The sequence below is a fragment of the Pipistrellus kuhlii genome, unplaced genomic scaffold (genome assembly GCF_014108245.1).
Source record: "Pipistrellus kuhlii isolate mPipKuh1 unplaced genomic scaffold, mPipKuh1.p scaffold_m20_p_7, whole genome shotgun sequence".
Classification (NCBI taxonomy): domain Eukaryota; kingdom Metazoa; phylum Chordata; class Mammalia; order Chiroptera; family Vespertilionidae; genus Pipistrellus; species Pipistrellus kuhlii.
In genome coordinates this window covers 22,759,383-22,781,580 of record NW_023425573.1, presented here as the reverse complement: position 1 = coordinate 22,781,580, position 22,198 = coordinate 22,759,383, and the positions used below count along the sequence as shown (strand labels likewise).

Sequence of the window (22,198 nt, the reverse complement as noted above, 5' to 3'; positions counted from 1 at the left end):
TTTTGTGATTAATGTGACAAAAGGGAGTGAGACTTAAGGCTCTCCAAGTTCCAGCATTAACTTGGATATTGACCATCTTGAGTAAAAAATAATCTGACTTAACAGAATATGTGTTTCTTGTTTTAAAAAATGAAAACTGCTACAGTAAATAAATAATTTAGTTGGGAGACCAGGAATTATACACATATTTTAAAAAGATAAATGATAAATAACGAACACTATTTCAACTAAATCTTTGCATTCTAGGTTTTCCAACTAATATATTTATATGGACACTTGCAAAAAATATAAAATTATGTACATGGTGGTTTCTTAGATACTCAAAGCTTAGAGAATATGCAAAAGAAAAACTGTATAAAAATAATCAAGCCCCTTCTAAAAATAAAACTTAAACATGCTAAGCATGGCTAACTAATATGTCAGTGTTTAAATATATTTTGCATTGGAGAATGAGATATGGAGCTCTAGCAGATATCAGACGAGTTGAGCATTTCCTAACCAGCCAAGGGCTAAGTCATAATAGCATCTAAAATCCAAAGAACATACCTTGTGCTTGTCTGAGGCGCTTTGATAAATTAACTTTGCTAATGTGAACATTCATTTTACTTTTGTCTTCATGTTGAGCTTTGTTTTAGATCATGTAAGTTCTCATAAGATGAGAAAATGAATATGTAATACATAAATAAACCTTTCAACAGTGTCCCTTTTTATGTTAAGCAACTGTGAATCTGCATTATTTTATGACAGACTATCTTCTTCCTTTTTTCTTTCCTCCTTCTCTCCTCCCTCCCTCCCTTCTGACTGTCAAATAATTCTAGCTTAATTTAACTCTACCTAAAGTGAAAGCATAAGTCCAAAGATAAGATATTACATTAGCGTAACAGCCAAGAGTAGTAAAATAGAAAGGAAAAAATGATGCACAAAGCAAAGAACATAAAAGCACTTGAAACTTCATAAGCAGTATCATTTTAAAACCATGCAAGTAGACAATTATCCAAATTTCACATTCCTAGTGTTTGTATCTGAAAAGTCATATGAGACAGTTCTTATAGTAGAGATAAATACTGATATGGCACTTAACAATTCTGATTAAATCTTGTTCAACATTTAGATCACAAGAGATTGAAATACAATGATAAAAAAAAAAAAAACCACACAAAAACAAAACCCTTTCAATAATGAAAGTATCCAATAGACTAATAAGTCTAATCTGCTAGGCTCCAAGATAACAACAACGGTGTGTGCCCAGGAGCAAAAAATTAATACAACTACTTTACGCATTTAAAAAAAAAAAAATCTCATTTAACTGAATAAAAAAGCATAATTCCTTTCCAGCAAAGAGATTTTAAAGTTATCATTTCATTACAATGAAAAAAATAGATAAAACTTAGGGCTCAAAATAGTTTTTCATAATATAAAAATAAAAAATAAATTTTACATTAAGATTTTGATTTTGTACTTGTGAGCTGGAGTCAAAATGTTTTTCCATTATTAAGGAAAAAAAAAATCCAACTTTTTTACAAGTTCCATATAACTGCATTGAACTGTGTGTAAGCACTGGCGCTTTGTCATCTAGCTATTTTTTAATTTATAAGTATCTTTCTGTGAAGATACATAGGATTATCTTCACATACATCCTATTATACATAGGATTTATAAGTATCTTTCTCATTCATATATTTTCACTGTAATAGCATTTGATATGTTATAATTTGACCTAATAATCTGGTCTCTTCTAAGGACCGACTGTAATTAAAAAGTTAAAAGGATACCAGGTAAAGAATGAATTTATTTTAAGGAGGGTAGAGAAAACAGGCCTTCGGAAATACTATGGTAGTTCTTAAGCTCCAGGTACCTTATATTCAGTCTCTTTTGAAGGATCTCCCACCACACTGAATAATATTGGAAGCCATTATCCCTACTGTGAAATAAAAGTGGTGGTGGTAGGCGAAAGGGGAGAGATTCCTCACAAGAATCCAGAAAACTAAGTTAATATTATTACCCTCCATATTTTCTTAATGTAATAGATGAGAAAAATAAGGACTAGAGAAGATAAACAATTTATTAAAGTTCATCATGAAGCTAGCTACTCAGTGGGATGGATCAAGACGGGATCTGAGTGACTACATATATATATATATATGCTTTTTTTCTTCTTCTTTCTAAACCTTGCTTCTTCTTCCAGGCCTCAAATATTCTAAGTCACATCAAGTTTAAAAGTATGTCAAGAACCAGTTAGAAGTATAACCTTGAAGCTTCAAAGAGCATAAAAGGGTCTTGAAACCCTTGGGGATATATATATATATATATATATATATATATATATATATATATATATATATATATAAATAAAATTTCCCCTCTGCCATGGGCTTTCTCTTTAAGCTCTTTAAGTCACTGGGTCCAAATGTATACTACTAGACCAGCCTGAAAAGGCTCAGAAACTCCTATTGAGCAATATGGACAACTTGCCTATGAAATATGGGAAAAACCCCAGAGGCTTGTGTGAGGATCAAAGTACTCAATAAGAAAGTTTGTCCAGAACAGCCATACACATATCAGTTCCTCGGGTAAGAAGTCAGGTTTATGAAAGAGCCAGAGGATTCTTCAAATTGCAAAAGTCAACACTAACTCTCAGAGTTACTAGATAAAATGTTAGGAGTGAAAACAAAACAGACTATACCTATCCCATACTTTTCCAGAAAGCTTCCTAAGTTTCAACTTAAAAAAAATACTACGTAGTAATGAAGTAAGGACAAAAAAAGTGGCAAAAACTTTATTTGTATGAACAAGTCTAGGTATGCTATTAATGATTTTACTTGATGTTCAAAAATTATTAATACGGAAAAAGATTGGATTTTCAAAAAGACAAACAGTACCTGGGATTTTCAACACAGGCCTAGAAATTCCTATTTAGAGGAATTGGAAGAAAAAAAAAGAAAAAGAAAAAAAAAAAAAGTCCTGGCAGCTACACTGACATCAATGTTTCTAATCTGTTTAATTAATCAACCACATTAGTACCATAAATGATGAAATAAAAAGACTTACTAAAGAAAATTAATACATTCTAGTTCAACATCCTATACTCAATCCAATAGTACTCCTAGCATAGCCAAAATGGACTCGAGTACTTAGAACAAGTCAACAAAACCTTTGGAAAAATCGTTATTCTTCCTGTGTGTAATTATTAAGTAAATACTTTCCTTGACTGAAGAAAAGCTAACAGAATCTTATGAAATGTGAATTTTGGACAATAATTTCAAATTAAAAGAAAGCAAAGCAAACTGTTTAAACCACTGCATCTTAGAAAGAGACAAAGGTGCAAACAAAAAAGAAAGACACCACAATCCACTAGAAGGAGCCAAAAGTATGCAATGAAGCTGGCGAGAGTCTCTGATGGCCAGTCACCTGCGGTTTTCATCCAGCACATCCAAGATCTGCTGGTAAGCCCTACGAGTAGAAGACTGGATAAGCGACAAAATGCCACGAGCAGAGGAAAGATTAGGTCCATCTTCAGGTAACATACGGGGAGGACAGACCCGAACCTGTTGTGGCGATGGTGTCACACTGTTTATATAAGCACAGCAAATGAAGAAAAAAAACAAAAAACACTCAAGTCAGATTTTTATAAAACTTTAGCTGAGTAGTTTCCCCAAACACTTAAATTTTAAAATCATTTTAATTTTCTTGCCCTTTTCTCCCACCCGTCATTTCCCCCTAAGAAAACACAATCAAATAAGTTAATATTTCAAAGTGTCTTAAAAGACCAGCTACAATGCAGCATCTGTAACTGAGCAGCCTTAAACATCAGGTTAAAACACACACAAATTATCAAAGAACTTTGGAGAGGGAAGAGCACTACATCAATGAGTGTGCTCATCTGCTAGCTTTGGAGAAAGAGCGTTCTTTATGGATGCATATTCCATTTCAGTAAACCAAACCGCTAACAAGCAACCTGCAGGAGACTGGGTGATCGGACGATAGAAAATTCTGTTATACCCATGTCAGACGAGTTTAAACACATGAATTGAAAGTGATTCCATGAAAATGCTATTTCAATTATTTCAAAGACAATGAAGCAAACTGAGTTTATGAGTAAATTTAAAGATGAGTTCAAGTTTTTAAAGTTATAATAAAAGTATTTTAATTTTGGGGCTTCTCTTTGCCAGTAATCTTACAGTCTTTTCCACATGAGCTAAGATTCAGTTTCTTTGGCTCCACTGCCAGTGTGTCCCACAAGCTGAACACATATGAATGAAGGAGTTTTACAGCTGTAACCCAAACTCTTAAGATTGCTGTATTTTCAGGGACTTGTTTAAACCTCATCCTGTGATTATGTCCAAAATAAAACAAAATAAAATGGAGCACACAGTGAACAAGTGAAAAGAGAAAATCTTGTATTTTGACTTGTGTAATCTTTTCTAAATTAACATGTATTTATTTGGAAACCACAAAATAAGTGTGGGATAATTTTTGAAAAGATAGCTGTCATCTAATATTATTCTCACAGTCCCAGGAAATTAAAAACAAAATCTCCACAATTTTGTGAATAACTTTGAAAGTCTTAATAATCCAAAATGAGAAGTACAGTAAAAGACTACTTTGAAGAGAAAGATCTAAGCCAAAACTTGACATAGAGAAACTAATGTCAGGGCTGATTCACCATAGGAAGTAGGCCTAATGATATAAAAAGAAATGCAAGTTTTCTGATGTAAACTCATGGACAGTCACCCTAAAAGCCTGTCCAGAGACCACAAATATTCTGGGATATACATAAGCCAATTTAGCAACTGCCCCATTGTACTTGGCAAAACCCATATTCGACATCCCACAAGAGTGAAAAGAGCAGTCTGCCTGGTCTCAAAGTCTAGGCACTCGTCTGTCACTCAGAAACCTCTAGGCAGCCTGGGAACACCTGGAATTCTTGCTCTTTGTGAGAAACCAGACTGAATTCATGTTAGAAAAGTGTCATAAGAGGCAGGAATAAAAAGTGATAGAGCTGCCAACATACCTGGCTAAATTTACCTAAGCAAGTTTTAAAAGGCCAATTAGTACAATATTTATTAAAGTTTTTGTCTTTGCATCTTGGTGCTGAAATTAAATACTTCTGCATATCATTCTATATTAGTAAATAAATTAGTTACACACTATTATATTAAAGTCTATAATAATGAGTATTTAGAATAATCTTATAGCAACAATGTCAATAAACTAAATGCAAATCTGTGAAAAAAGTTTGATAGATTTTTGCCCATTAAAAATTAAAAAGAAACTATTTCCTTTGAGAGAAATCACTTTTGCCAGTTAAAGCAATAGGAAATTAGATGTATTCATAAAGTAGTCAAGCATAAAATATTTTAAAATTAACTGCAAAAAATCTTAAGATAAAATGCACAGAAGGTAGAGTTCTAAAAGTCTGTAGGATCTCTTCCAATTCTACGATTCTATGATCATATGAAATTGTGATCTGGTAATTAAAAACCTTACATGATCCTCAATTGTAACTTATAAAACATGTAGAAAGATAAAATATAAAATTAAGTCTATCATTACTAGTAAAGATATTTCATCAAAGACCACCATAAAAAACCTATTTGGATTTATGATGGTTTATCAAAAGAAATATTTTCAAAAATTAGTAAGAAATATACGTTTTTATTAATTTATATTGCAATCCATCATAAAGAGCAAAAACAGAATAGGAAGTATTTTTTTAACTGATGATCACATTGAACAGTATTTTGTATAGATTAAATGCCCTTGATTGTTAAAATTTATTTTCATCTAAAGATGAACAAAATTAGCCTGATTAGAAGCAATAAATACTGCAGCAATCTTTTTAAAGCTTTAAGCTGTCTTGCAAGTCTTTTTAAAAATAAGCAAATATAAGAACAAAAAGAATTAATCCCCATTTTAACCATCAGTCTGACTCAAGCTGGCATGCCCACCACCACCTAGCATGGACTGGAAAGGGAAACAGTGAGTGCTTTTAGAGTTAGTTCCATCTCAGTCCACTCATCCACCCAACCAAGGAAGTGTGACTTTTTGGTTTTTGGGTGTTTTGTTTTTTTTTGACAAGTGAACTATCGTGAAAAATAAAAAAGTAAACATATTGCAAAGGCACTGAGATTATTTAAGCAAATGTTATAATATTAATAATTTAATAAAAATGCACTTTGAGGATAAATTGATCTTAGTAATGTGATAAAACAGCAAAATCTCACCTTTATCTTTTTCTTTTATGAAAGATTAGACAATTTTTAAGAAAGCACCCATGTTTACCATGCTACTTCATTAGTAATAGCTTTACCTCATGCTTACATAAAATTGTATGACATGAGTGTTAATAAACACTAGCCAATGTCAAAATTCAAATTTAAATGAAAATTTACTTGGCATAGCTATGTCATCATTAAAAGGAAAGTCCAAAGTCAAGTACCTCTTTCCTGATGGGTTTTCATAGTAATAATGTTTCTCAAACTGTGAGGATAATTGCTTTGGGGAGGCTCTAGCCTCTCCCAAAAATGAATAAAGGTGCAATAGGAAAAGGGGGAGAACAATGTTCATTGGAATACGAATCTTGTGTCATTTCTCTTGAAATTTTATATACAGAGAACACTAATTTGTTGCCACTCTTTAAGGCAATTTACTAGCTCCTAAAAGCATAATAAGAGAACCAGAATAAGGGAAAAATTGTTGGTTGCCAGAGTGGCTTTTGTTGCTTAAGGACTATATTAGTTTTTAAATTCTTATAACTAAATGCCAATATTTCCATTCGCTCCATGGGTCTAAATGATTGCAAAATATTTTTCCAAGCAGGATTTTAATCTATGATATATTTTTAAAAAAACCTCAATGATAAACCACACTTACATTCCATTCTCCTGACTCAAAATGAAACAAGATAGTATGCTAAAATAAAAAAATAAAAAATTGGGATCACTAAACTTGGTTAAAATTGAATCAACAGAGACTATTCCAACCAAAGAAAAATAAATAAAGTGAAAAAGGATGCTTGGTCTTTAAGTGTAATTTAAAAAAATATATTGAACTTATTGGGGTGATACTGGTTAATAAAATTATATAGGTTTCAGATGCTTATGTGTAAATTTTTCCATTTCACTTTCACCGGTATGCCCCAAATCACACATAACTTTTTTAGTTGGTTTGTTTTTCTATATAAAGTGTATGATCACAGTTTGAGAAATCCTGTAACAGAGGTACTAAAAAGCCAAACATATTATATGCCAATTAGCATATTATATGCCAATTACCTGGTGAAATATTAGTATGACATAAGCCTGCAAAATAAAATAACTCCTACTGGTGAAAAGCAGAGCAGATAAAATCTTACGTGTATTCCGGTGCAGAAATCGGTGCCTGGAACCTTGAAATTTTATTTCTTGGGGCAGAATCTGATCTGTGCCACCTTAAATAATAATTATGCTTCTTTTACATATTCAGTTTTTATAACACAAAGGAAAAGCTAGATACGATTCTACTGGTCAGAATTCATTTTTATATCTATGGCTGACCACAATCAACCTACTGTCTGTTGAAAGTAATTAAGAGAACAGGGGCCAGTGCTCTTGTTCTTACACCCATATGTACTTCTAATCTTCATGCCAAGGAATAAAAGTAAAGGTAGGCAAAGGTTCATGCACAATGACACATAATTACTCTCATATTACAAAGAAAAGATTAACTTAGGCAAAGACAGCAATAGTTTGATAATTACTTTAGAAGTAAAATGTAACTTTATTAATAGTTTCTTCCTGACCATGTTACCAAGTTAAATAAAGTTCCTAAGGTTAATTAAATGTAGATTCTTACAGATGAATTCAATTTTAAGTTGTAAAAATTAATATGGTAGAAGAAAAGGCAAGGTCATGTTATTAATAAGACGACAGTTAAGTAACTTACTTAAAATGACATGGTAACATATATATAACCACCATAATAAAAAGTATGGGTAAGTAAAGTAAGCATTTCAATATTAAATTTATAATTAAATATTCATGTTGTTTTTACTACCAAAAATTAACACGTGAGGTTTTCAGTTTTATAAAACTGAAAATGCCATTAAGGCAGTTAAAAAAAAGAAATCAAATATTAGTTAAGTCTGTTAATCTTTTCTTTTATGAGGAACTTATGTTATTGGCAACTGCAAAAATATCTTACGATTTAATCATCTACTCTCAATCACAGAGTAGAATGGTTTTTATACATAATACAGCTGTTTCCTTTCTTTTTAACTGAACTCAGATATCAATAATATATATGTTGTGAGGATAAAAACAAAAGTGATGTAAGCATGATGTAAGCATGATGCTTTTATTTCATTAGTGTGAAATTTCAAAATATTAAACACCTAAATAAGCCCTATCTTTATATAGCAGAAAAGTTTATTAAAACCTTTGATGGCTTAAAAAATATTACATATAGAAAATATTAAAGCTCTGAGGTTATGTGGAATCATTCTGAGGGCTCTAAATGAGCCATAAACTATGTAGCTTTTTCACCATTTGTATAATATTCTTTTAAGTATTCTAGAAAAATGATTTCATAGGCTGGTTGATATCACTGCCAACCAGTCACCTTCAAGAAAACATACAGTTAAAAAAAATTTCGCATTAATAGTGGTCGAACATTTCAGATCAATATCCCCTAAAGGAAATATTAATTTGAACTTACTTTCCTCCTATGTAACTTAATTCAGAATAACTCTAACTATTCCAGGGAGAATTTAAAGATTCCCTAAGAGATCAGAGAAGTTACCATTCTGGCACCTAATATAAGAGAGCCCCTATACCAGTGGCCGGCAAACTGTGGCTTGCGAGCCACATGTGGCTCTTTGGCCCCTTGAGTTTTTAGCAAAGGCCAGCTTAGGAGTACCCTAATTAAGTTAATAACAATGTACCTACCTATATAGTTTAAGTTTAAAAATTTGTCTCTCAAAAGACATTTCAATCGTTATACTGTTGATATGTGGCTCTGTTGACTAATGAGCTTGCCGACCACTGCCTTATGCCCATCAAAGACCATCACTCTTTGATAAGGTTCAAACTAGAACTTAGTAATGTTTAATATAATGGTATACTTGTATTGTACTCTAGTTATTTTGCGTAGAAATTTAAATGTTTTGCTTTTACCTAGATTTGCAAGAGAGAAATGTTTCATTTCCTAATTCTTTTGCAGTTCCCAAAGAAACTAACATTATAATGCTTGGCATCAACTTTGGTTCACAATGAATGAGTTCTTAGTAACTGTTACTGAGGAAGACATTAATTTACATTAAATATCTAAATCATCTATTTTAAAAAGCCAAAGTTACCAAAGGCTTTTAGATTTAAAATACTGACTAGCAAATAAAGGGATGTTTAATTTATTAAAAACCCATTAGTTTTGATAAAAACATAAAAGCACTTGCCTGATTTAAAGCATCTTATAGTGAGGGAGCTTTAAGATCAGGGTGTGATAATTTAGCCAAATGAGAAAGAGTTTTAAACAAATAGTCCTTTAAGCAATATACTTGCATTTTTGGAAAATAAAAGGAACCTAATAATTCAATAACTTGGTAGGCAGGAAGATAAAAAAATAATCCTAGAAAAGAAAAAAAAAAATACTCGCCTATGGTACATTATTTAACACAGCTCATTAGAAGCAGAGCTAGAAAGGGTTAATTCACAATCTTATGACAAATTAAGTAATTTGGAAATAAAGATTTTCTTTATATAAAGTGTTTACCTTTTCTTTATTTTTTAACCAACATGCTAGATAAAATGATTTTAAAGGATGCACAGAACTGAGCACTTAACATTTATCAATTTTTCTTAAGTATGCTTTATAGAAGATTCCCCAAATAGGCAATTCATTCTTTGCTAAGACTACTATATACATAAAAGATAATGCTGTTGAAAAATGTTTACAACTAACAAATGGTCAGGTTTTTAAGATTATTACAAGTATTGCAATTATGTAAAAGTAATGCAAATGCAAAACAGATTTTAAATGCTATTAGAAGTAAATTTCTTAGGCATAAAACACATGCTTTTTTTTAAATTTGAGAATTAAAAAATGTAAATTTAGAAAAAGATGAGACAGACAATATCTATAGAGAAAACGTAAAGGAGACACAGTACTTAGTGGTTGTACTCACATGGAATCAGTTCTGACCAGCTGTCCATTTTGGCGAACAGCATTTTCACTCATAGAGCGCTCTCTTTTTAGCCTGCCAACTGCACGGACCTGTTAGGCACAAAGGTAAGGGAATAGGAAATATTCTTAGTAGCATAATAGCTGCTTAGCATCAAAAGAACCTTAATCAAGGCTACTCACAAAATTTACAACAACAACAACAAAAAGTAAGAATTGCTGGTAGGCATGTGTAATATAGATATATTATTTAAGAAAATTCTCAACAGCTTTAAAGGTACATATATTATAGAAAATTTATATTTTTATTATAAATAAATGTTTCTGGCTTCTGGGGTTTAAACAAATTCAGATTTGGTTGAATACCTAAAAAGTAGACTAAAAAACAGTCTTCCTAGCTTAAAGGAAATAACCACAATTTCCCATTCCACAAGCTCTTCTTACAAATGTATCATTGACCTCTTTTCATTAGGAATGGGATCTATGTGTCCACTTCCCTTGAAATTGGAAAGATGGTTGCAATGTGGCTACTGATGCTTGGTCATAAGCCATAGTAAGTTTCTGCCTTTTTTCTCAAGACTGTTCATATTTGCAACAATGAAACCATGATGCCAGGAAGCATAAGAAGTCACATGAAAAGGCCATGTGTAGCCTAGCTGAAATCTGACACCAGCTACTATTAACTGACATGCATAAATCTCAGATTGTAGCCTCAAGCTGCCAAATCATCCCGTCAAGACTTCCCGCCTTAGTTCCACATAGTGTAGAACAGAAACAGGTTTTCCCTATTATGCCTGATGCAAATTCTTTACTCACAGAATCCATGAGCAAAATAAACAGTGCAGCTGCCACTGTTTCCTGGCCCCCTCATAATCATTATCATTAAGCAGTTACTCCAATTTCCCTCTCTCTCCACCCCCTTAAAACCAGTAATCTGCTTTCCATATGTGGGAACTGCCTATTCTGGATATTTCGTGTAAGTGGAATCATTCAACATACGGCCTTTTCTGTCTGGCTTGTCTTAGCGTGTTTTCTATGGTCATCCATGTTGTAGCAGCTGTAAATATTTTATTCCTTAGTATGGCTAAATAATATTCCACTATATGGATATACCACGTTTTGCTTATCTATTGATCAGCTGATGAAGATATGGGTTGTTTCCACCTTTTGGCTATTAGAAACCTTTTTGCTTTTCATGACTTGAAGGACGCTACTGGCAACTAGTAAGTAGAGATCAACAATGCTGTTACAAAAGGACAAAAACCCTCAAAATAGAGAATTATTCAGTCCAAAATGTCAATAGTGCTGAGGTTGAGAAACCGTGGCATATGCTGTAAAATGACTACTACAGAGTAAACTATTCAGGGGTTTCACTTGATATTGAATAGCATCTGAATGAATCATCTATGATATCAGCACATAAGGCCGAACTGCTCTTCTATTTCAATCCATTTTCAAAAAGCTACTAGAACTGGTTCCTTCCTTTTTCCTTTGCTCACTGGTTAATTGTCTATTGAGGGCTGCGTGACTCTTCTATGGAATTGAAGCACAGAGCATCATCATTGCTTTCCTTCAATACTGAAATCAGATACGCCTCTCTTGCATCTCAGGATCTGGCTCCTGTCATAGGATTTTAACTTTCATAACAAGATTTACACACTGTGCTTTTAACATAACAAAACACATTTGCTAGACACATTACATGCACTATTATATTTAATTCCGACAAGAATCTTAGGTACTTGGTGTTATTTCATTTTTATTTCAGAGATGAGCATTGGAATTGTTAAATAACTTGCCCAAAGTCATGTTGTTAAAGAAGGCCTTCAAAATTAGATCTAATTCTCAGCCAAAGTTTTTCACCCCAACAATAATGTACTCTGTGCACTCATCACATTTGACTAGATATCAAAATTACTACAAAAGCAAACCCATATAGACTTAAAATCTAGATCTACTAAGAGCAATTTTTCCTCACTCAGGTGTAAAGTAATTAGTCAGAAGAGTGGGTGGCTTGTTCCAGTCAGTTCTTTATACCAAGTAGGCATGTGTCTAAAATAGTGGAAGAAGGAAGATCAAAAGAAAAACAAAACTAGAAGAATATTAAAGGGAGGGTTTCTCTCCTGGCAGAATCCTTACTCCAAGATAATACTATTCACAGCTGTAATTTCTGGTGGGAACTTTGGGGAGCCAAAAACTGGGCCTCCAACTAGGAGCATGCTGTGGTTATCTTTTGTCTTGTGTAACGATCTTCATAATTTTCATTTTTCCTTGCTATTAAAAAAATCTTTGTGTGTGTATCTTTCCCTCACTCATACCACTATGCAGGAACTATGTCTCACAATCTAGTGTCTTACAATAAAATTCAAAGAAATATTTCTTAAACAAACACAATTCTGCAAATACCTTAGTGCCTTTTCCATCATGTGAACACTCAAATTTAGTGTCTTTCACCAAGCAAATACTTAATGTGAACACTAGCACCTACAAGTATATTTTCTCTCTTACCTCAGCAGAAACTTCCAACTTAAGAAAAGTCCATAACTAGTACTAGGAAATGCCACTTCCCTATGTAATATAGGTCCTTTATCCTCCTTGGAAAGGACTATATGAAAGATGAAAGACAGGTAGTTCCATTATCAAGAAAAAGATGTTTCACATTATCTCATAGTACAATTTTAGAAGCTATAAAGAAAAAGTTGCAACTACAGAAACCATCACAGAAAATAAGTTTTACAAATTGGCCCTGAATCAATGGCAGAGTCAAGATCTGAACATGGCTACTAACACCTTATGAATCCATATTGCCATATTTAGGTCAACATGGCTATTAATGTTATATTAATTAACATAACGGTAATTAACTCAGTAGAAACTTTCAGCAAGCAGGGAGAATAGGTAGTATCAACGTAAAAGGAGCCTTCCTTTGCTCTGTATGCCAGATTGCTTTTGTAACAAAGTGAGTCTATTCCTATGCTCAACTTCCCAACTTTTTCTGTATCATTGAAGGTGTTGTGCCTAGGTTCATGATTTCCCTCAAATCTGCTTTTTCCTGAGACATGATTTAAATTAAAAATAACACACTAGCAGAATATCTTATTTGGGATATCTATAAACCAGAATTTATAGTAATTAATGGTCCATGCAGAAGGCTTTCATTACATGTTGCTAATGATAGGATATATAGCCTCTTAACTCCTCTTTAGCTTTTGCTTTTTCTTCTATTATTTCAAATTCAGTTGATGTTAAAACTCTACTTACTTCTTCATTTTGGGGGGTTGAAGGAGGTCTTTCTAAATCCAGAAAATCTAGTGGTCTTTCACTTAGTGTAAGTACACGAGGTGGTGTTTTTAGTGCCAGAGGTTTTAAAGAAGTTGACTGAATGAGGTCCAGATCTCCTGGCCTTGAAAATGGAATGTCTTCATTGTTTCCTGGGAGTAAAAATATAAAAAGGCAAGAAGGGAGGTTTTAAAAAGCTAGTACTTTTATTAAACTGTATTTGCTACTACATACCCTAGAATGGCCAAAATTAAAGACTGACAATACAATATGCTGATAAGGATATGGAGCAACTGAAACTCTCATACATCACGGATGGGAATATAATAGATCACAACCAATTTAAAAAACAGCTTGACAGCTTTTTATAAAGTTAAACATAACTTATAATATGATCTAGCAATTCCACTCCTACAGATGTAAAACACATGTCCTAACACAGATTTGTATATGAATATTCATAGCAGCTTTATTCCTAATAGCCCCAAGAGCAAAAAAGGAAAAAAAAAACAGGAAAAAACAACAACAAACCCACAAAAAAACAACTCAATGCCCCTCAACAGGTGAATGGATAAACAAATCATGGTATATCTACACAATAGAACTATTACTCAGTAATAAAATGGAATGAACAAGATATAAGCAACATCAGGAAAGAAACTCAAAAACAATAACACACAGCAAAAGAAGCCAAAACCTAGAGGATACAGTGTATAATTCCATTTATATGAAACTCTAGGAAAGACAAATAAATCTACTCTCTGATTATAGATTACGGTTGCCTGAAATTGAAGGATAAAAATTAAATGAGATGGGCCTGTTGGGGTAATGAAAATGTTCTATAACTGGACAGTGTTCTATAACTGGTAGAAGTTACATGGGTGTATACATTTGTTAAAATTCATCAAGCTATGCCCTAGCTCGTTTGGCTCAGTGGATAGAGTGTCAGCCTATGGACTGAAGGGTCCTGGGTTCAATTCTGATCAAGGGCACATGTCCAGGTTGTGGGCTTGAACCCCAGTGGGGTGCATGCAGGAGGAAGCTGATCAATGATTCTCTCATCATTGAGGTTTCTATCTCTCCCTCCCTCCCCTTTTCCCTCTGAAATCAATAAAAATATATTTTAAAAAAAACAACTCAACAAGCTATACACTTAAAAATTATACATATTATATGTATATAATGTATTACACCTCAATAATTAGTTGATTAAAACATTGTTTGAAATTTCACATTGTAATAAATAACATTTTTGAAAAAACTGTAAGTTGCATTTTCTAACCCCAATGTTTTGAAAAACTATAAAGTTTTCCTAAAAATATGTAAAACAAAAATAAGCCAGGCACTAATACCCAAATGTAAAATACCTGCTACGACAATCCTCTCTGGAACTTGCATAATCACACTGGCATTTGGAACTCCTTCTTGGAATTCTTGTTCCAGGTCAGCATTTGGTGGTGCTACCTTTAATTTTTCTGGGACCCTCATTCGCTGACTAATACCTTCGGTGTATTCCATTTCATATTGAATTCGACTAATTTCCGCCATCTCGGCAGGAGTGGGAGAAGGAAATGCTGCCCCACTCACTCTGTGGGCAAAAATAAATAAATAAATAAATAAATAAATAAATAAATAAATAAATAAAGACAGTGTGACTGAGTATGAAAACGTTAGTCTTCTCTGCATTGAAGTTAGATGACAATACCTTACTGAAAGAGCAAAAGAGACTTCTCATTTCTGAGTACTAAATAGATACAAAAGAAAAATAAAAGGTGAAGAAAATGTTTTCTTTAATTTAATGCCTTCTCTCCCTTATCAGTTGAAACTGCATCTTGAAACTACTGTTTGGGAGCAAATTTAAAAAATTATTGTATAACCACAACACAAATTTGTGCGTGTGCACATGTACATGTACATGTACACGTACACACACACACACACACACACACACACACAGTATAGATATGCATGCTACTTGTAGCTCAAAAATGCCTGAAAGAAAACTTAAAATTAAAAATTCATAATCAATTATTAGAAGAATAGCTGCTGAGACTTTACAAAAAGGAAAAATTGAAATTGCTGTCATGCATGGAAAAAAAAAAAGAGACAAAAATCAGATTTATAAGGCAAATGTACTAAAAAGATGCAATCCCTTGAAAAATCACAAAATACAAATTAAAACATCTCTTGCTGAATGTATATCTGATGACTGAGATGCAATGAAATCCAATATAGCATATGCATTAATAAATCCTTAATGTATACATTCATTTTGAGGGATTGAAAGTTTCATATTATTAATTTGTATTTAATATCACATTTACATGTATATTATTTTAAAGCATGACATGCCTTTAAAGGGAAAGATGGTACAGATGCATTGAGTAACCTGAATTAAAGAAGGATCCATGCTGCAGGGAAATGCAGTAGAAAGAAAGTTGCCCCAAAACACAAAATGCTGATAAAAATGTAAAAGAGCATGGTTAGCCCATGGCAATTAGCTTTAAGGCCACTGCTGCTCAAGCCTATTAATACCAGCTCAACTGAATAAAATGTCACTGACCTTCCTATTGGTGGGTCACAGGTTTTTCTTTTACTCATTTTTAATATAGTTAAAACACGTCTATAATAGCTATTAAAATACTGCTACCCTGTAGTTCAGTTTACTTTACACAACAATTCCCCTACAGATCTGAATTTTTTTGGAGGTGTACATAACAACACGGACACTGCTTTTCCAGCTGTAAAAAAGAAAGAATAAAAATCAGTATTTCAATAATTAATTTCTTAAGAAACCTATGAATAAAAGAAATATCTACTTAAAATAATTTTTGGATTTTAAGAGTTTTGGGGCTTGATCTGAGAAACAAATGTTCAAATCCCTCCTAAATAAAGTTATTCTATATGGTATTAAATACAGTTATTTTATGATTTTGCCAACAGCATAAAGAAAAGCTAATCCAATGTATATACAAATGAGAAGTCAGATTAGAAAAACAAAACAAAACACTTTGCTGTACAACTCTAATCATTACATTTTAAGGGAAAAAATCCTCTTCATTTTATTGACTAAAAAAGAAACCACAAAGAGAATGTAAAAGGCAGAAGTAAATGTATTTCAAGAAGCTTTAATATTTGATGTATAAGCTGTGTTTTCTTTAAAAAAAAAAATTAACTTTGAAAATGAAGCCATACTACATTTTCAGCAAAAACATTTTCCCCAAATCAAGGGCAATAAGATATAACTTTTAAGTATAAGTATGGCAGTATAACTTTAAGTCATAGCTGGGATATTTCTTAAGCTCCATGTCAGAGATATAATTACACACTTGAAGCACCACTTCTCTGAGAAGTTTAGGAGAGTTCTTAGAGATTGCTCAACTGGTTAATGAAGACTGTGAACTTGCTTTTTTATTCTTTACTCAAATGTATGAATTTGAAGGATCTGGCATGCAGATGTTTTAAAGGCTAAGAAAAGAGAGCTAAAAGAGAACATCTTTACTCACAAATGTGTACCAACTACAACTTGCTACGTGGCACTATCTGCTTCTGTGCTTCATAGTAAATCCTTTAACTTGCTTCAGAGTGCACGTGCTGGAGACAGAGCCCCTTTTGTCCCTGGGGGAGAAAAACAGGAGCTCAGCGAGAAACTAGGTGATACCACATTAGGAATTCATTTTTGGAAAACCTCCAAATGATAAAAGTCATCAAAGATGCACCACCTTATATTTAAAAAAACCCCATAAAATAAAGAAACACTTAAAAAACTTACAACCAATTTTATAATTTTTTTAAAAAAAGTATTGGTTTTTAGAGAGTTGAAGAGAGGGAGAGAGAGACGAGGAAAAGAAGGGGAGGGAGTTAGATGGAGGTAGGTAGGGAAGGTGGGAAGGAGGGAGACAGACAGACATTGATTCACAGCCTCCTGAACATGCGCTGACCAGGAATGCAATCCGCCTCCTTTTGGTAAACAGGATGATGCTCTGGCCAACTGGGCCATCAGATAGTGTCCTACAACCATTCATTAGTTAAGCAAGATAAAATAATAGACTAGTTATTTCTGATTTGAATTTAGAAAAATGTAGCAGATGAAAAATATATATAAATTTTAAAGAATCTTAATGCTTGTACATATATATACATACACACATATAAGTGTATATATACATACATACACATATATATTAGGAAGTAACAAATGTATTGGCTAAATTTTACTTAGAACTTAATTCCATATATAAAAATTATTCAGTATTTAATTTAAACCAATAATATGTGCATGCAGTACAAAGCATATAAAAACATACAAAGAAAACAAAGTGTCCACAGATCCTGTCCTATCACCACTCAGGTCCCCACAATCTCTATAATCAATTTTTGTGCATCATTCTAGATGAGATACTCATCCTATACTTGTATGAATCAGAAGCATAGTAAATGCTTATATTTAGAAATAACACTAAAAAGATGTGTCTGAAGGATTATAGTCTTGGGACATTAAAAATTGAAGTTTTACAATAATAAACAAAGCTCACAAATTGTAGAACATTATCTCCCAGAAATGTGGCATTCTCTATATGCCATTTACTGAATTTCAGTCTAATTAACTTTCCACTGGGACATTCTATTATATAGCAACAGCTTATCTTAGGAGAATCTTGAGTTGGTCGAGTATTACAGACTTAGATCATAAAGGTGGACATGAAAAAGACAGCTACTGGAAAAAGCCAAATTACTCCTGTAGCCACTCAGAGTTACTTAAATTAAGAGTAAATCCAACTTTTCTACAAAGATTTAATGCCGAACTATCCCAATTACTAGTATTCTGCTTATGTAAAATAAATCAAAATCTATTTTTTTACTTTCCCTTATTAGACTATGACATTTTTGGTAATAGATTTTGACAATAAATAAACTTCTCATTTGGAGTTAAGATATTAATTCCCGAAGTTTTCTCCCTTAGAATCTACTAGGTAACCAGAACTAATACCCTATATCACATGTGTCAAACACAAGGCCCGCGGGCCAAATCCGTCCCGCCAGGCCTTGCAATGTGGCCCGCACCGCGCTGTCATCACTGCACTCTGCTGCGTTTCCATCACAATGACAGTTTATGACTGTTCAGTAAACCATTCGGCCCACGATTTAGGCTGGATTTTAGATTTTGGCCCCTTCTCTGATTGAGTTCGACACCCCTACCCTATATAATAAAACCCTAATATGCAAATTGACCAAACGGAGGAACAGCCGGTTGCTATGATGCACACTGACTACCAGGGGGCAGATGCCCAACACAGGAGCTGCCCCCGATGGTCAGTGCACCAGAGACCAGGCTCACAGCTGGTGAGTGCAGCAGCGGTAGCGGGAGCCTTTCCCACCTCTGAAGGAGCGATAAGGATGTCCCAGAGAGCGGGCCTGGGCCTTCAGTCAGACATCCCCTGAGGACTCCCAGACTGCAAGAGGGCGCAGGCCAGGCTGAGGGACTGCCACCACCCCTCATGAGTGCACAGATTTCATGCACCAGGCCTCTAATTCTGTTATAAAATTAAGGACACAAAATTTCTCTCAAAATCATGGATGATCTTAGATCTCTACTTTCTAAGCCCAGTGGTTCCCAAACATCAATAATTTACCAACTTCATGGTTTTACTCATATTCACACAGCACATTTACGCTGTTACACTAATCTTTACTTTAACCCAACTGTTTAAAAGGAAATTTTACATCATTACCTTAAACCACAGTTTAAATACACATCACAGAAACTATTACGAAAACCCTCAATCATACACCACCTAGAATCAAGTCAGTCACATCCCACTCATGAAAAGTATCCCAATTTTGGCACACAATGGTTCATGCTTTACTTTCTTATTTTCTATGTCGAAACACTGGGACCCAGAGAAAAAGCATAGGGAGTGACAGAAACAAATTGGGTCAAACTGATCATGGTTGCACAAATTTATATAATTGCCTAATTACAAAAAAAAAAAAAAAAGAAAAGAAAAGAAAAGAAAAAAAGGCCAATTCTTGATCACTCATTGTGTGGACCTAGTTCAAGGTTTTAATCTAGGTCACCTGCTTCAGTACTCTTTCCAAGCAACTATCCTTAAAAGAATGTGTTTATTAGAAAGTCAGGGTGTAGCAATCCAAAATTAACTTTAGCTTAATAAAAATCACTGAAAACTTGAAAAATATAAACGATCAAGTTTTAAAATATGCTTTTGAATCCACAGAAAAACAACTTTGAAACCAGAAAGTAGGAGAGTCCAACCAAACTTCGTAATCCTAAAATGAGGCAGCCCTATTGGACAGGAAGGAACAGAACACCACAATTTCCTTTTGGAAAGAATAGCAAAGCCAATTCACAAGCGTTTGAAACAAAAAAGACAGAAGCTCCCCGCCCCCAATCAAAGCGTAACAAGCCCCCCCCCCCCCCCCCCCCCGCCTCCCCCAATGTAATCACAAGGGGAAAAACTGCTAAGTACAACTATGTGGTTCTAATTCTTTCCAAATCCATTTTCCTAAGGGATTTTTCTCTGGGATCTCATTAGTTAAGGACATTGACACAGAAGCCAATGCTTTTCATCTAGGGAGAGAAAACACACAAGTTAAAATTTGCACGGCAGCTAAAATTCCTCCTTGCAAGAGAGGCCTGGAAACAACTGGTTCTATATTTGGGAACAAAGAACAAGGGCCCCAGGCTTTTCTCATCTTCTGCAATTAAGAGACACCTCCACCCCTGAGTGCCTTGCTCCACGGCTGCGGGTCATGACTCGTCCCGCACACCCAGGGCAGGGGCCGGGCTCGGCGGGAAGGGAGCTCAGCTCCCCGCTCCCCGCTCCCGGGAGGAATTCAATCCCGGGGCCGCTCAAGCAGGTGCACCTGCGAACAAGGATGCTCACAGGCAGGGCCCGCCTGGGCCTCTCGCTGCGTCTGACCCGGCTTTCCACAAGGCCTTTCTTTTCCAACACGTACTTTTCACGAAGTCAAAAGAAAAACAAAACAACGGCACAAACTACTTTTCGAGACCGCAGGTGCCTAGCTCAAGGTCACACACTTAAAGATGCAAAGACCTTGACCCGGAGGGAGGGAAGACGACCAAAAAAGCGCCTGGTTCAAGCTCAGGCCCTCTCTAGTTGTTCCCCTCCTCCCCCGAGCTATTTTAGATGGAAAAAACACACACAAAACAATCCAAATGTTTCGACAATGAGGCAGCGACCTAGAGAGGGTGAAGAGGTTGCTCCAAACGTTTGCAGGGCAGTTTCCCCACAGGGCCAGATGGGGAAGCCAGGCCTGAGAAGGCGGAAGGCCTGGGGTGAAGGCGAAAAGCCCCAGGGGTCGGGGGTCGGGGGTCGGGGGTCGGGACTCGGGCCGGGAAGACACCAGGGACGCACCGGGGCTGACGCGGGTCCCTCCGGCGGCCGGAGGATCCCGGCCTCGGCGCCGGGCTGCAGGTCGCGGGTCGGGAAGACGTCAGTACTCACCCCTGGGCCCGCTGGAGAGGCCCCGGCGAGGGCCGTCGCCCGCCGGCTCCTGGCGGCTCAGGTGGGCGCTCTCGGAGGCCGTTGGCCGAGCGCACGGAGGCGCCCGGGCGAAACACCGGCCAGAGCGGCCCGCAGCGGGCCGACAGAGACGCGAGAACGGCCGGGGCTGGCCCTTCCCGGGACCCGTAGCGCAGGCCGCGCCGCGGTCACGTGACGCCACGGCGCCGTGGGCGGGGCCTTGCCTCCGGGATGCTGGCCGTTGGTGCATCTCTGGCCTGGGCCGCGTACCAACCGCAGGGGACGACTCCTCACGGTAGGTGTTTGGTTCGCGTACAGGTAGCGTTCGTGGTCTCTGAGACCCTCATGTCCGCAAGGAAACTTGCGGCAGCCAGTTAAATAGCCATGCTCAGGGCCGCCGCCATCAGGACCTCTGGCGTGAGGTCTGGGACTCTGCCCTTGTCGCTAGCTCTGCAAGTGACTTGTAGTTAAAAATGTAATTTAGTGGGGTGACCTTGGTGAATAACATTTTATAGGTTTTTAAAAATATATATATATATATATTATTCATTTAAAAAATATATTTTATTGATATTTTACAGAGGTGAAGGAAGAGAGATAGAGAGCTAGAAACGTCGATGAGAGAGAAACATCGACCAGCTGCCTCTTGCACACCCCTAGTGGGGATGTGCCCGCAACCAAGGTATAATATATGCCCTTGACCGGAATCGAACCCGGGACCTTTCAGTCCGCAGACCGACGCTCTACCACTGAGCCAAACCGGTTTCGGCTTATTTTTATTTTTTTATTTTATTTTATTATTTATTTATTTATTTTTTTTGCAGAGAGGAAGAGAGAGGGATAGAGAGTTAGAAACATCGGTGAGAGAGGATCATGGGTCAGCTGCCTCTTGCACACACCCCTCTTCACTACCTCCACCCCCTTTCTCCTGTTAGTCACCATCCTGCACGTGATTAATCTTAAACGCTTTAATGCTGGTGGCTGTTTAGGTTCCTTAACTCTCAGGCGCCTCCCTTGACAGTGACCCTGGTTTGACGGGCTCCCCTGATCTTTCTAGAGGAGGATCCCGGAGGACTCGGGTTTCACTGTAGTCAGTCTCGTTTTGTTTTCAAGCTTTCGGAGACCTCTCTCTGGATCTAGCCATCTTTCCTTCCGCGGGAAAAACCAGGTCCGTGTCCACCAACCCTGGAGCGGACTGGCGCCGAATCGCGGAATACTCTGTATGACTGGTCTTGAGCCGAACAATTTCCCTAGAATTA

At 35.7% G+C, this 22,198-nt stretch overlaps 1 protein-coding gene across 21 annotated transcripts in view; it reads right to left on the bottom strand.

The window, feature by feature from the left end:
* Nucleotides 1–21,095, bottom strand: part of MFF (mitochondrial fission factor) — a 28,503-nt gene extending 7,408 nt beyond the window's left edge. The window contains exons 1-8 of one of the 21 annotated variants that reach the window (XM_036422447.2): nucleotides 20,922–21,095; nucleotides 16,941–17,052; nucleotides 15,998–16,175; nucleotides 14,802–15,022; nucleotides 13,417–13,586; nucleotides 10,160–10,248; nucleotides 7,355–7,429; nucleotides 3,409–3,567 (exon numbers count right to left, since the gene is read on the bottom strand). In XM_036422447.2, coding sequence (XP_036278340.1) covers nucleotides 3,409–3,567; nucleotides 7,355–7,429; nucleotides 10,160–10,248; nucleotides 13,417–13,586; nucleotides 14,802–15,022; nucleotides 15,998–16,035 — 752 coding nt within the window. In that variant the 5' untranslated portion in view covers nucleotides 16,036–16,175; nucleotides 16,941–17,052; nucleotides 20,922–21,095. Of the gene's footprint in view, nucleotides 1–3,408; nucleotides 3,568–7,354; nucleotides 7,430–10,159; nucleotides 10,249–13,416; nucleotides 13,587–14,801; nucleotides 15,041–15,075; nucleotides 15,283–15,786; nucleotides 15,806–15,997; nucleotides 16,176–16,940; nucleotides 17,053–20,921 lie in introns of those variants that run through there. The other 20 variants (XM_036422449.2, XR_006740461.1, XM_045575355.1 and 17 more) reach the window with 20 other exon arrangements.
* Nucleotides 21,096–22,198: the final 1,103 nt, after the last annotated feature.